This window comes from Manis javanica, chromosome 9, assembly GCF_040802235.1.
Source record: "Manis javanica isolate MJ-LG chromosome 9, MJ_LKY, whole genome shotgun sequence".
Taxonomy (NCBI): Eukaryota; Metazoa; Chordata; class Mammalia; order Pholidota; family Manidae; genus Manis; species Manis javanica.
This window is the reverse complement of record NC_133164.1, coordinates 43,304,991-43,320,785: the sequence shown is the minus strand read 5'-3', so window position 1 is coordinate 43,320,785 and position 15,795 is coordinate 43,304,991. Positions and strand designations below refer to the sequence as shown.

At 37.6% G+C, this 15,795-nt stretch overlaps 1 protein-coding gene across 2 annotated transcripts in view; it reads left to right on the top strand.

Moving 5' to 3' along the window:
* The window catches only part of TDRD3 (tudor domain containing 3), a 211,316-nt gene that overhangs the window by 78,116 nt on the left and 117,405 nt on the right, over nucleotides 1-15,795 (top strand). For both annotated transcript variants that reach the window (XM_073212542.1, XM_073212543.1), the window contains exon 2: nucleotides 13,700-13,784. In XM_073212542.1, the coding sequence (XP_073068643.1) occupies nucleotides 13,700-13,784 (85 nt within the window). The remainder of the gene's footprint in view (nucleotides 1-13,699; nucleotides 13,785-15,795) is intronic.

Genomic DNA, 15,795 nt, shown 5'->3' with positions numbered 1-15,795 from the left:
CATAATAGGAATACGGTGACATAAACAAAGCAAATCTATAATTACCATCCATCTCCAGTGAAGCCAAGAAAACCATTTAGGCACCCTAGGCACTTGTGAAAATTTATCTATAATATGATGGATATTGTCCAACTGTACTTGAACCATCAGACAAATTAAAGCAACCCATTTCTGGGATCTGTTCACATCCCATATGTTCTTTTAACCGTAGATAGTCTATAGTCATGAGATTTTGGAGTGCTACAACTTGCACCCCTCCCAACTCCTGGTTGAGTTCCAACAGTACAGATCCTGTCAAATTCGTTGTCTCACTGTATGCACATGCCAGCCTGGACATCTCCCTCCTCATTCCTATGGCAAGTCCAGGAGATGGTGAGCTGGATGCAGCCACAACCGCAGCATCGTCCGGATACCTGTGGAGGCTTTTTGATGATCATTCCCTAGCACAAGTCCTCCAGAGAGTGCTGATGCCGGAAGCTCCTCCTCATATCGTATCTTAGTTCATTTTCTGGGTATCCAAGCTAGGCCTTGATCTTCTGCATAGAAACAAACAGACCCTTTGCCCACACTTTGACATGCCCTCAATACCACTGTGCAGAACTCATTGGAGGTCAGCACACAGTAACTGCTTTTTTTTTTTTTTTTTTAATTAAGAGAAAGGAATATTATCAGAAAAGAGTACCTCCATAGCTGATCATCTGACACCCTTAAGTGATCAACATTAAGGATATTTAAAGCATGCGTTGATCTTTGATTTACCAATAGTTTTATCCTGTCAAGGAGTAATCCCCCTTTTCTTTCTTTTTCTTTTTCTTTTTATTTTTTTTTAATTTTTAATCTACACTTACATGAAGAATACTATGTTTACTATGCTCTCCCCTATATCAGGTCCCCCATAACAACCACATTATGGTTACTGTCCATCAGCCTAGCAAAATGTTGTAGAGTCACTACTTGTCCTCTCTGTGTTGTGCAGCCCACCCTCCCGTTTCTCCCTCCCCCCCATGCATGCTAATCTTAATACCCCCCTTCTTCTTACCCCCCTTATCCCTCCCTGCCCACCATCCTCCCCAGTTCCTTTCCCTTTGGTACCTGTTAGTCCATTTTTGGGTTCTGTAATTCCGCTGCTGTTTTGTTCCTTCAGTTTTTCCTTTGTTCCTATATTCCTCAGATGAGTGAAATCATTTGGTATTTCTCTTCCTCCGCTTGGCTTATTTCACTGAGCATAATACTCTCCAGCTCCATCCATGTTGCTGCAAATGGTTGGATTTTTCCACTTCTTATGGCTGAGTAGTATTCCATTGTGTATATGTACCACATCTTCTTTATCCATTCATCTACAGATGGACATTTAGGTTGCTTCCAATTCTTGGCTATTGTAAATAGTGCTGCGATAAACATAGGGGTGCATCTGTCTTTCTCAAACGTGATTGCTGCGTTCTTAGGGTAAATTCCTAGGAGTGGAATTCCTGGGTCAAATGATAGGTCTGTTTTGAGCATTTTGATGAACCTCCATACTGCTTTCCACAATGGTTGAACTAATTTACATTCCCACCAGCAGTGTAGGAGGGTTCCCCTTTCTCCACAGCCTCGCCAATATTTGTTGTTGTTTGTCTTTTGGATGGCAGCCATCCTTACTGGTGTGAGGTGATACCTCATTGTAGTTTTAATTTGCATTTCTCTGATAATTAGCGATGTGGAGCATCTTTTCATGTGTCTCTTGGCCTTCTGTATTTCTTTTTTGGAGAACTGTCTGTTCAGTTCCTCTGCCCATTTTTTAATTGGGTTATTTGTTTTTTGTTTGTTGAGGCGTGTGAGCTCTTTATATATTCCGGACGTCAAGCCTTTATCGGATGTGTCATTTTCAAATATATTCTCCCATACTGTAGGGTTCCTTTTTGTTCTATTGATGGTGTCTTTCGCTGTACAGAAGCTTTTCAGCTTAATGTAGTCCCACTTGCTCATTTTTACTGTTGTTTTCCTTGCCCGGGGAGATATGTTCAAGAAGAGGTCACTCATGTTTATGTCTAAGAGGTTTTTAACTATGTTTTTTTCCAAGAGTTTAATGGTTTCATGACTTACATTCAGGTCTTTGATCCATTTTTAGTTTACCTTTGTATATGGGGTTAGACAATGGTCCACTTTCATTCTCCTACATGTAGCTGTCCAGTTTTGCCAGCACCATCTGTTGAAGAGACTGTCATTTTGCCATTGTATGTCCATGGCTCCTTTATCAAATATTAATTGACCATATATGTTTGGGTTAATTTCTGGGGTCTCTAATCTGTTCCACTGGTCTGTGGCTCTGTTCTTGTGCCAGTACCAAATTGTCTTGATTACTATGGCTTTGTAGTAGAGCTTGAAGTTGGGGAGTGAGATCCCCCCTACTTTATTCTTCTTTTTCAGGATTGCTTTGGCTATTCGGGGTCTTTGGTGTTTCCATATGAATTTTTGAATTATTTGTTCCAATTCATTGAAGAATGTTGCTGGAAATTTGAGAGGGATTGCATCAAATCTGTATATTGCTTTGGGCAGGATGGCCATTTTGACGATATTAATTCTTCCTAGCCATGGGCATGGGATGAGTTTCCATTTATTAGTGTCCCCTTTAATTTCTCTTAAGAGTGACTTGTAGTTTTCAGAGTATAAGTCTTTCACTGCTTTGGTTAGTTTTATTCCTAGGTATTTTATTCTTTTTGATGCAATGGTGAATGGAATTGTTTTCCTGATTTCTCTTTCTATTGGTTCATTGTTAGTGTATAGGAAAGCTACAGATTTGTGTGTGTTAATTTTGTATCCTGCAACTTTGCTGTATTCCGATATCAGTTCTAGTAGTTTTGGAGTGGAGTCTTTAGGGTTTTTTATGTACAGTATCATATCATCTGCAAATAGTGACAGTTTAACTTCTTCTTTACCAATCTGGATTCCTTGTATTTCTTTGTTTTGTCTGATTGCCGTGGCTAGGACCTCCAGTACTATGTTAAATAACAGTGGGGAGAGTGGGCATCCCTGTCTGGTTCCCGATCTCAGAGAAAATGCTTTCATCTTCTCGCTGTTCAGTATAATGCTGGCTGTGGGTTTATCATATATGGCCTTTATTATGTTGAGGTACTTGCCCTCTATTCCCATTTTGCTGAGAGTTATTATCATGAATGGATGTTGAATTTTGTCAAATGCTTTTTCAGCATCTATGGAGATGATCATGTGGTTTTTGTCTTTCTTTTTTTGATGTGGTGGATGATGTTGATGGATTTTCGAATGTTGTACCATCCTTGCATCCCTGGGATGAATCCCACTTGGTCATGGTGTATGATCCTTTTGATATACTGTTGAATTCTGTTTGCTAATATTTTATTGAGTATTTTTGCATCTACATTCATCAGGGATATTGGTCTGTAATTTTCTTTTTTGGTGGGGTCTTTGCCTGGTTTTGGTATAAGGGTGATGTTGTTCTCATAGAATGAGTTTGGGAGTATTCCCTCTTCTTCTATTTTGTGGAACACTTTAAGGAGAATCGGTATTATGTCTTCTCTGTGTGTCTGATAAAATTCCGAGGTAAATCCGTCCGGCCCCGGGGTTTTGTTCTTGGGTAGTTTTTTGATTACTGTTTCAATTTCTTTGCTCGTAATTGGTTTGTTTAACTTTTGTGTTTCTTCCTTGGTCAGTCTTGGGAGATTGTATTTTTCTAGGAAGTTGTCCATTTCTTCTAGGTTTTCCAGCTTGTTGGCATATAGGTTTTCATAGTAGTCTTTAATAATTCTTTGTATTTCTGTGGAGTCTGTTGTGATTTTTCCATTCTCATTTCTGATTATGTTGATTTGTGTTGACTCTCTTTTTCTCTTAATAAGTTGGGCTAGAGGCTTATCTATTTTGTTTATTTTCTCGAAGAACCAGCTCTTGGTTTTGTTGATTTTTGCTATTGTTTTATTCTTCTCAATTTTGTTTATTTCTTCTCTGATCTTTATTATGTCCCTCCTTCTGCTGACTTTAGGCCTCATTTGTTCTTCTTTTTCCAGTTTTAATCATTGTGATGTTAGACTATTCATTTGGGATTGTTCTTCCTTCTTCAAGTGTGCCTGGATTGCTATATACTTTCCTCTTAAGACTGATTTCGCTGCATCCCACAGAAGTTGGGGCTTAGTGTTGTTGTTGTCATTTGTTTCTATATATTCCTTGATCTCTATTTTGATTTGTTCATTGATCCATTGATTATTTAGTAGCATGTTGTTAAGCCTCCATGTGTTTGTGAGCCTTTTTGTTTTCTTTGTAGAATTTATTTCTACTTTCATACCTTTGTGGTCTGAAAAATTGGTTGGTAGAATTTCAGTATTTTGGAATTTACTGAGGCTCTTTTTGTGAGCTAGTATGTGGTCTATTCTGGAGAATGTTCCATGTGCACTTGAGAAGAATGTATATCCTGTTGCTTTTGGATGTAGAGTTCTATAGATGTCTATTTTGTTCTAGTGTGTTGTTCAACATCTGTGTGTCCTTACTTATTTTCTGCCCGGTGGATCTATCCTTTGGGGTGAGTGGTGTGTTGAAGTCTCCTACAATGAATGCATTGCAGTCTATTTCCCTCTTTAGTTCTGTTAGTATTTGCTTCACATATGCTGGTGCTCCTGTATTGGGTGCATATATATTTAGAATGGTTATATCCTCTTGTTGGACTGAGCCCTTTATCATTATGTAGTGGCGTTCTTTATCTCTTGTTACTTTCTTTGTTTTGAAGTCTATTTTGTCTGATATTAGTACTGCAACCCCTGCTTTCTTCTCACTGTTGTTTGCCTGAAATGTTTTTCCATCCCTTGACTTTTAGTCTATGCTTATCTTTGGGTTTAAGGTGAGTTTCTTGTAAGCAGCATATAGATGGGTCTTGCTTTTTTATCCATTCTATTACTCCATGTCTTTTGATTGGTGCATTAAGTCCATTTACATTTAGGGTGACTATTGAGAGATATGTACTTATTGCCATTTCAGGCTTTAGATTCGTGGTTACCAAAGGTTCAAGGTTAGCTTCTTTAGTATCTTACTGCCTAACTTAGCTCGCTTATTGAGCTGTTGTATACATTGTCTGGAGATTCTTTTCTTCTCTCCCTTCTTATTCCTCCTCCTCCATTCTTCATATGCTGTGTGTTTTGTTCTGTGCTCTTTTTTAGGGGTGCTCCCATCTAGAGCAGTCCCTGTAGGATGCCCTGTAGAGGTGGTTTGTGGGAAGCAAATTCCCTCAGCTTTTGCTTGTCTGGGAATTGTTTAATCCTGCCATCATATTTAAATGATAGTCGTGCTGGATACAGTATCCTTGGTTCAAGGCCTTTCTGTTTCATTGCATTAAGTATATCATGCCATTCTCTTCTGGCCTGTAGGGTTTCTGTCGAGAAGTCTGATGTTAGCCTGATGGGTTTTCCTTTATAGGTGACCTTTTTGTCACTAGCTGCCTTTAAAACTCTTTCCTTGTCCTTGATCCTTGCCATTTTAATTACTATGTGTCTTGGTGTTGTCCTCCTTGGATCCTTTCTGTTGGGAGTTCTGTGTAATTCCATCGTCTGTTTGATTATTTCCTCCCCCAGTTTGGGGAAGTTTTCAGCAGTTATTTCTTCAAAGAGACTTTCTATCCCTTTTCCTCTTTCTTCTTCTTCTGGTATGCCTATAATACGAGTATTATTCCTTTTGGCTTGGTCACATATTTCTCTTAGTGTTGTTTCATTCCTGGAGATCCTTTTACCTCTCTCTATGTCAGCTTCTATACGTTCCTGTTCTCTGGCTTCTATTCCTTCAATGGCCTCTTGCATCTTGTCCATTCTGCTTATAAATCCTTCCAGGGATTGTTTCACTTCTGTGATCTCCTTCCTGACATCTTTGATCTCCTTCTGGACTTCATCCCACTGCTCTTGCATTTTTCTCTGCATCTCATCCCATTGCTCTTGCATTTTTCTCTGCATCTCTGTCAGCATGTTCATGATTTTTATTTTGAATTCTTTTTCAGGAGGACTAGTTAGGTCTGCCTCCCTCTCAGGTGTTGTCTCTGTGATCTTTGTCTGCCTGTAGTTTTGCCTTTTCATGGTGATAGAGATAGTTTGCAGAGCTGGTACAAGTGACTGCTGGAAGAGCTTCCCTTCTTGTTGGTTTGTGGCCTTCTCCTGGGAGAATAGCGACCTCTAGTGGCTTGTGCTGGGCAGCTGTGCGCAGACAAGGCTTCTGCTTCCTGCCCAGTTGCTATGGGGTTTATCTCCGCTGTTGCTGTGGGCTTGGCCTGGCTGGGGCTGTTCCTCCAAAATGGTGGAGCCCCGTTGGAGGGGGAGTGGCCGGGAGGCTATTTATCTCCATAAGGGGCCTCTGTGCTCCCTGCTGCCCAGGGGGTTAGAGTGCCCAGAGATCCCCAGATTCCCTGCCTCTGGTCTAAGTGACCTGTCCTGCCCCTTTAAGACTTCCAAAAAGCACTCTCCAAACCAAAACAACAACAGCAACAATGAGAGAGGGAACAGAAAGAAAAAAAAAGGAAAAAATTCGTGATTTTTTTTTTTTTGTCCTCAGGTGCCGGTCCCAGGCACCCGCTCACTGGTCCTGCTGCCCTGTCTCCCTAGCACCAGGGTCCCTGTCCTTTCAAGGCTTCCAAAAAGCACCCACCCACTGGTCCCGCAGGGAAAGAACGCTCGATATTCTTTGTCCTCAGGCGCTGGTCCCAGGCACCCGTTCACCGGTCCCGCCGCCCTGCCTCCCTAGCACCGGGGTCCCTGTCCCTTTAAGGCTTCCAAAAAGCACTCGCCAAAAAGAGAGAAAAAACGGGGAAGAACGCGTGATTTCCTCCGTCCTAAGGTGCCGGTCTCAGGCACCCGCCCACCGGTCCCACAGGGAAAAACACGGGATATTCTTTGTCCTCAGGTGCCGGTCCCAGGCACCCGCTCACCAGTCCCGCCGCCCTGCCTCCCTAGCACCGGTGTCCCTGTCCCTTTTAGGCTTCCAAAAAGCACTCGCAAAAAAGAGAAAAAAAAAGGGGAAAAACGCATGATTTCCTGTGTCCTCAAGTGTCGGTCTCAGGCACCTTCCCACCGGTCCCGCAGGGAAAAACGTGGGATATTCTTTGTCCTCAGGCGCTGGTCCCAGGCACCCGCTCACCAGTCCCACCGCCCTGCCTCCCTAGCACCAGGGTCCCTGTCCCTTTAAGGCTTCTAAAAAGCGTTCGCCAAAAAGAGAAAAAAAAAGGGGAAAAACGCGCGATTTCCTCCGTCCTCAGGCGCCGGTCTCAGGCACCCGCCCGCTGGTCCCGCAGGGAGAAACACGGGATATTCTTTGTCCTCAGGCGCCGGTCCCACGCACCTGCTCACCGGTCCCGCCACCCTGCCTCCCTAGCAATGGGGGCCCGTCCCTTTAAGGCTTCCAAAAAGCACCTGCCAAAAAAAAATTGCTCCGGTTTCTTTCCACCCGCTGGGACCCGGGGGGAGGGGCGCTCGGGTCCCGCCGGGCCGGGGCTTGTATCTTACCCCCTTTGCAAGGCGCTGGGTTCTTGCAGGTGTGGATGTGGTCTGGATGTTGTCCTGTGTCCTGTGGTCTCTATTTTAGGAAGATTTTTCTTTGTTATATTTTCATAGCTCTATGTGTTTTTGGGAGGAGATTTCCACTGCTCTACTCACGCCGCCATCCTGGCTCCGCCCCCCCTGTTTCTTGCATTTTTATGTTATGGAGATGGCTTCTTCCCTTACACCTCATGAACCAATCTCACTAGCTTCCAGCTTTTCTTCTCCAGCTTCCTCACCTCTCTCAGCCCTCACAGAATTGAAGAAAGTTAGGGTCCTCGTCTGGGTTAGGATTTAGCTTAAGGAAATGTGGTTGGTTTTATTTTCTATCCAGATCACTAAAACTTTCTCCATATCAGCGCTAAGGCTGTTTTACTTTCTGACCGTTTGTGAGTTCACTGGAGTGGCACTGTTAATCTCCTTCAAAGGAACCTTTTCTTTGCATTTACAATTTGGCTAACTGCTTGTCAGAAGAGGCCTAGCTTTTGGCCTATCTTGGCTTTCAGAATGCCTTTTTCAGAAAGCTTAATCATTTCTAGGTTTTTATTTAAAGTGAGAGATCTTCTTTCCATTTTAGCAGTTAGAGTCCACTGTTGGGTTATTACTGGCCCTAATTTCAATACTGTTGTGTCTCAGAATAGAGAGGCCAGAGGAAAGGGAGAGAGATGGGGAAACAGCTGGTTAGTGAAGCAGTCAGAACACACATGATTATTGATTAAGCTCATCATCTTTTATGAACATGTCAGAGATCAACAAATATAATAATGATGAGAAAGCTAGAAATATTGCAGGAATTACCGAAATGTGATACAGAGACATGAAGTGAGCAAACATTGCTGGAAAAATGGTGCCCAGTGTACCAGCACAATGCGGTGCTGCCACGGGCCTTCACTCTGTAAAAAAATGCAGTATCTTTGAAGCACAGTAAAATGAAGTATGCCTTTATTTTATTTTTCCAAATTATATTCATAAATAGGAATTTATAAGCCATTTTCTTCTGCCCTAGAGGAGGGAATTAGCAAGTTATTATTTCAACATCTCTGGCAGGATATAAGAATAATAGCAAAAAACAAATTTTTTGGCAGGCTTATTGCAATCCACTTATACTGGATGGGTAGAATGAAAAGAGAAATCTTTATTTGGGCAATTTTAAAAAATTGTTTTTTAATATCTTGGGAATTTGCAGTAGGTTGACAACTTTAGTATTTGTTAAGATCAAAGATACCTTTTAAAAAAGGCAAATTTTTAATTATCTTTTATGTATTACAACCTCCTGTCCCCGTAGTAGCTTGGGTAATTGGGAGTTAATAATTTTTTTTTTCTTTATGGTTAAGCAGGGATTTATTTATCAAAATCCCATTTTGGTGTTTGGATAACATATGTGGGCCATTAATCTCAATGAGGTAGCAAATAATTACAGTTAGAGACCCCCAAAAACCATGTGAGGTCATTTAATTTGGGTTTTATTCAGAGACAGTTAAGACCACATGTACCAGTAGAATCCAGGTGTCTCCTTTATTTTTTTTGATTGAGTCCCTGTTTTGGAAGAATGTTTTTACTCTTGGTTTTCTCTTTGGCATGTTAAAGAATTTTCATTTTCTTTCATTACACCCCAGTTTGTAGGTGCAGTAATGAATTTTTATCTTTCATAATTTTAGGAATTCAGATCTCAGTTCAAACTTGAATGGGCATTCATTACTTGAATCAGAGGCAGTGGGTGGAGGGGTAGAAAACATTAGTGTTTGCTTTTTAGTGTTCTTAGCCGATTCTCTCTGCTAATAAGTATATATAATCTGGAAAGTTGAGGTAAAGATGAGTTCAGTATATGTCTAGTTTATGAAATATTTAAGCCAAACTAAACGATTTGACACTTTCTGGTGTGATGTTAGACAATTCTGGTAAGAACATAATTATGTTTGTTGCTCTCCAGGAATCATAGAGTGACCTAAAATACATAGTTCTTTTTTCTGTTTTGCTTGAAAAGGATGTCAACTGTGAAAATTGCATCAATTGAAGAACATTTGTGGTAAAACCCTGAATGTCAAAGACGTCTTGGAAATGTACAGTAATAAATAAGCAGATGACTTTAGTGAACTAATATTAGGAAGTTCCCTAAGTGTATGCCACATACAAGCTGAAATATGTTTTGCTTGGCTTACGATTGTTTTACAAAAAACTGAAAGCTAAAATTGGAGTTTGACAATAAGTGCTTTGCCTGTCCTCAGGCCAGCTGGGGCTGAGTTATGGCTTCCCCCTTTAGATGGGACATGTACTATTCACTGTGTCTCATTACATCATCATAGCCAGAGAATTAGTTAGACTCAAGGCTTTTGCCTGCTTGCAGAGGGATGGATCAAATGAAAATTGTCTCTCTTTTCCCTTACTGGTAGTATGAGATGGTAATGGTGTTCCACTATCTGGACTGAATAAATTAGGTTAAATGATGATACTTGCTTTATCACAATTTTCTGTCAATAGAAATTCTTGAACTGTACTTTGGACATGTCTGTTTTATATGCCCCAAGTGACATCTGAACATGAGGTGAAGATAGTTTTGGTAGTGGAATTTAGGCTATGTGACCCTTCTTATTGAATATTATACTCATTATTTGTAATAGGAAATTCCCTCCTCCAAATTGGTGGATAATAGTTAATTTTAAAGTTTTTTACTTCTGAAGTAAAAAGAATTGTCCAGGATTACAAATTAAGTGACAGGATGGAATTTCAGCATCTTTACTTCTATTTATGAAAAAATGAAATACTTTCTAAAAATTTTTTTTAAAATTTGAGCATGTAATAATCTGTGATTTAAAATGGCATTAGTTGAAGGTAAAATTATTGAGATATGTTAGTCTCTTCTGTGACTATCATTTAGAAATTTAGTCCTTTAGTGCCCTGCTTGCCAGTAAAACATATTCTGGTATATTTTTAGTTCAGAATAGTAATGAGTGATTTTATAATATTACTATTTTAAAATCTCCACTAGAGAGGAAAAAAAAATGTGTGCTTTTGCTGACTGTTCTAGTAAATAAGAGGTCTCTGCGGTTCATTTCTTCTTTGGGTTCCATGCCCTTGGGTTTTATGGGATCAAAAATGAAATATGGGAACTGGTCATAATTCTCTCCCCTCAAAGTCCATCATACAGATGTGCACAGGCATCAGATCTAGTGCAGAGTCCAATTTTCAGTTCCTTTCTTTCCCAATGACCACATTAAAGCTGATAAATTTTGTCCTGGCTTGTCCTTTAGTTACTGTGTTACTGTGGTGCATCTTGGAGCTGATTTGGGCATTTGGCTTACTTTTGTCACTTGTCTTATTCATTGATAATATTGGAGTTTTAAATGTTTACAAAAACAAGAAGATGAATTTGTAAATCCACATTATGGTTAATTTAGATTCAGTCCTTCTGTGAAAATGGTCCAGTATTTGTAGAAGAATCACCGAGATATCACTGGGGGGAAGCTGTGGTTGGGTATCCTGTTTCTTCATAGGGGTAAAGTTGAAAGACTCAAGTCCTCTGATATTTCCAAATATGAAAGGTCAGTAAGGTAGTCTTGTAAAACTTGGAAATTGAGGCACATATTAGAATTTCTTATATTTAGGAGGCCTTTTACAGACATTATTTGAAAGAAATCATATAATATTTGACTTTTACTTGGATAAAGTAAAATTCCACCCCCTTATAGCTTCTGCCTTTAGAATTTTTGTTAACTTTCCCCTTTTACATTTTGTAGGAATTGATATTTTATTGTTATAACTATTTTTGCATCTCTAATCATTAGTATTAGTTCCCTGATCTTTTGCTATGAAATTAGACAAATGCTTCTTTAATGTATTTTAGAGTTCCCTGATTGAATTTGCTTACTTGCGCTTTTCTTTGCATGTGTATGAGAGTGTCTAGTTGACTAGGAAACTGATTTGTATAGTTGCTGGCTTATGTTTACAAGATCATATTCCTAATATTAGCATTAGTTGTTGGTAAACAAAAATGGTGTGTTGTAATGAAAAGTTTGATGAACTGGGAGTTTTTGTTTTAACTTTGCATCACTTAAGTTTGTATTTGGGGGCAAATTACTTAGCATCTTTGGACCTTTTCTTTATCTGTAAAATTGAACAGGTAGACTTTGATTATTTTAAAAGATCAATTCTGGACAATCTGATATGGTATAATCTTTCAAATCTGATGAGTTGCTTTTTTAGGAAATGTTTTATTAGTCATTGCATACTATTTCCACATTGTGTAGTGATTTTGAAAGTTGTGTGTAATTGCTTAGTCAGCATTTAATATATCACCCATTTTACTTAGTGCCCTGTTGCTTTCTAAAATTGGTCACAACCAATACTCATTTTTTATTTCCTCCCCATATTCTAGCCAGAATGGCCCAGATTTTTTCCTCTAGAATGTGCTTCACTCTTTTTCTCTTCCATCTTTTTACTCATACTATTCCCTTTCCATGCACTTTTTCTCATCCTCCAGCTACTCTGAGCCCCTGTAACATTTTAATTATAATTATTTTGACTTTGTATGGTAGCTGCTTATGTATTGTGTTATGCTATATAAGAGATTGTAAACTCCTTGAAGGCAAGTGTTTAACTTTCATTATTTTATAATCTTATTACTAGTAAAGATACTACTTTTCACATAACTAGGGGCTTAATTAATTATATAACTGAATTTGTAAGATGAATAATCGCAGATACCGCCAATGACTATGTACAGTGAAAAAAAAAACAGGATAATAAGAAAATTAACATAACCATTTTGATAAAGCATTGTTTTAATAAAACATCTATGCTGACTGGAAATATTTGTGTTCCAGTACTGCTATTCCTTCCTCCCATCCATTCATTCTTACTGACTCATCTACATACTTAACACTTCTGTTCTTTCTCTAACCCACTTAACTACTTGTCTTTGTTCATCATTGTCGTTTAGCACTGCCAAGGTCTTAAACTTTTCACAGTATCTAATTTTATTAATACATTCTTGCTCTGATTTACATATATGCTTTACTGACTTATCTCCTTCATTCTGTTCATAGGCTTGTCAACTTTAATTTCCTGTCGTTCCTCAGCTCGCTTCAATGTACATTTCTTTTCACTTGCTCTTTACTTTTGAGAAATCATTCATTCTCTTTCCTAAAGGCACAGGCTGTTTAGTTGCTGTCTTCAGGTAGCATTTACATTGACTACTGTCTTGGAGTCAGTCTACTGTTGGGTGGAATTGCTGTCTAGTAGTGGAATTGCTGGCCATCAGGAAGAAGCTTGCATTGGCTCTGTTAGACTAGTACTCCTGCATCTTCTTAGTGGGAGAATGTCTGCACTGGCAGTGCTGCCACCAGCCCTTGGTTAGAGAAGTTGATACTGATTGCAAAAGATGTCAGATGTTAATGCACATTTTTATAGGTAGACTCTTTGGGGCATGAGACCTGATTTGAGAGTTTATCAGAGAACTTCAAATTGGCTATGTTGGGCATGAATGAAAAGGTGATCAATGATCACCCCCCTTGAATTCAATAATCTTTTTTACTCTTAAATTAGTTATTGCCTGTGACAGATGTGTGGTTGGTTTGGACTGGATAAAAGGACAAAGGCTAATATGACAATAAGTAAAAAAACTGAGAAGAGACAGGAAAAGGGAAAGATACAATATAAAAAAGTTGTCTATGTTTATGCCACTTGAAATCAATAGTATTTTTGAAGGACTATTGGGAACCATTATATTAAAGAAAGGAGACTTGAGAAGATAATGTGAGAAAGTAGTACAGAGGAAATATCTGTTGGACAGAGTTTAAAACCATGCTATTTCTATTTTTATAGCACATCTCAATCTCTAAGAGCTTATTTTATTACCAAATATTTAAGTCAGATATTATATTTACATACAGTAAAGAGTAGTACATACATCCCTTAAGAAGTATTTTGATGTTTAGATAGTTTTTCTCAGAAAGGATATGAAAATTTTATTAACACAGTATCCCTTTAATGACACAAAAGAGGAAAAATATGCACTGTCCATTCTGTTCACTCAGAGACAGTAAATAAACAGGGAGTATCCAGGACTTTGCCCTAGTATTTGGAGTAGAAGCATTTTATAGTAGAAAACAAAATTGCATGTTGACTTAAGGAAATAATTTTGGTTAATTTTGATTTTAGAAAATATTAAGCCATTTATTTTATTTTAACAGGTATCTTTCAGATGAAGGCATTGAAGCTTGCACAAGTTCACCTGACAAAGTCAATATAAATGACATCATCCTGATTGCTCTCAATGTAGGTTTTGTTTATTAACTTATAAATATTTTAAATCTGGAAGCTTTATTCATGAAAAGCATCTCATAGAATAAACTGGCTTTTAAGATAAGTAATATGGAGAACATCTTTCATTTTTATTGTCCATTTTAAGTTGCAGTAATGTTTGGTGAATTTGGTAATCTTGTTTCAGCCAGTTATTAGAAATATATGTTTCTTTTTACATTTGTTATACAGAATCCCATGAAAAAGGGAAAAAAATGCAGTTAAAACTCTTTCCCCAAAATCAGTTATAGATTTTTTATATTATAGATTTTCACATTTACAAAATCAGTTGCAGATTTTCACATTCACATTTACTGCTGTATAATAGCAGTAAAAAAATCATATTAATTAAAACATATAGCCATTTAATTAACATAGAAACTTAAGTTTTAGCTGTTTGACAGTTGTATTTATTATTTCAAAATAACTTTTCCTGTTAATAAAAGTAATATATGTTGTAGAATACTTCAGAAAATACAGCAAAGAAAAATAAAATCAAAGCCACAAATAATTACTGTTAAGGTTTTTGGTATGTATTTCCTTCTGGTCTCTCGCTTTACACCCATCTGTATAGCTATATCTTTTCTATAATTGGGATTGACTTTTGATTTTTTTTGAAGAGTTACTAAAATTGTTTGAAATGTAGATATAAATAAATGAATATTCTCTTGTCAGTCTTGCAGTTACCCCAGTTAGATTTTTTCTCTTACTACCTTTACAATAACAATCTACTCACAAATTTATATACTATGATATATAATGAAATTCATAAGAGAATTGCTGTCTTGACAGATCCATCATATCACTGCAAAATAGGTATAAGATAAAGCAGAAACAGGCAACTAATAAAGAACATTTAAGATATAAATAAATATATAACTGCATTTAGCTTATTTGAGTTACTTAAATTTATATACAGTGAAAGTTAGGATTAAACAGATAAAATTTCTATTTTAAAATCTGTCAGTTTTCAGCTTCTTTGAATTTTGTCAGTAAGACTAACAATATGATTTTTTTAAAAGCAAGCATTAGAAATCATCCATGTCATCCTCTGTGACTATAAATGAAAGTATTCCCTAGACACTTTTTCTTTGACTTGTACCCAAATTAGTGAATTCTACTTTCAAAGAATGTTGTAAATAATTCTTATTTCTTCATTAAAAAAGAACCCTAAACATGAAAGGGATTCTGTAACAATCTTATGCTTTTCTTAGTTTTTCTTATTTACTTAGGTAAGTAACAATGAACTATTTATAAAGGGGTATGAAACTTTAAAATAAATCAAGATGAAGTATTTGTCCTGTGTACATAAGAGGTTCATGATGAACCATTATCTCAATCAATTAATTTGTCTTTCTGATATTCTTGGAAATATGTAGTTGAATACTCTAATCCAAGCTATCATGCCCTTTAATCATGCAAAAAAAAAACTTTAATTAGGATGAAATCTACACCAGACAAGTAAACTTCTTTTCAAGTTTATCACCTTTAAATAAAATCAGGCATTTATAGTATTTCTGTTGAATTTTTTTTAGCTTTTGAGTGCTTGCAGGATATTAATCACTAGTTGAGAATGACTTGTGTTACTGATTCCTACTATATACAACTTATTACATACATATTGGGAGAATAAGCCGTGCACAAGCATTCTTGTTTATGTTCTTTTCCTCTTGTGGGCGACACACTGAGCTTGTTCCTTTATCCAGCAGTGAACAATGCAACAATATATAGAGAGGTTTCCCCTACTATCTGAAGGTAGTGTTCCTATGAAATCTTTTGTAAGCCAAAATGGTATAGAGCAAAGAAGCAGTTACCGTTAATTTATATGGAAAATTTTTTTAGTGTTCCCAGACCCAGACAGTAACCTCTCTTAGGCTTTTCTGATACCTTAGGACACATTTTGCTAACGCATGCTTAAAATAAATTGAGATAAAGCACAAATGCTCACAGATACAGTTCAAAATTATGATAGCTTGATGCTGCAATG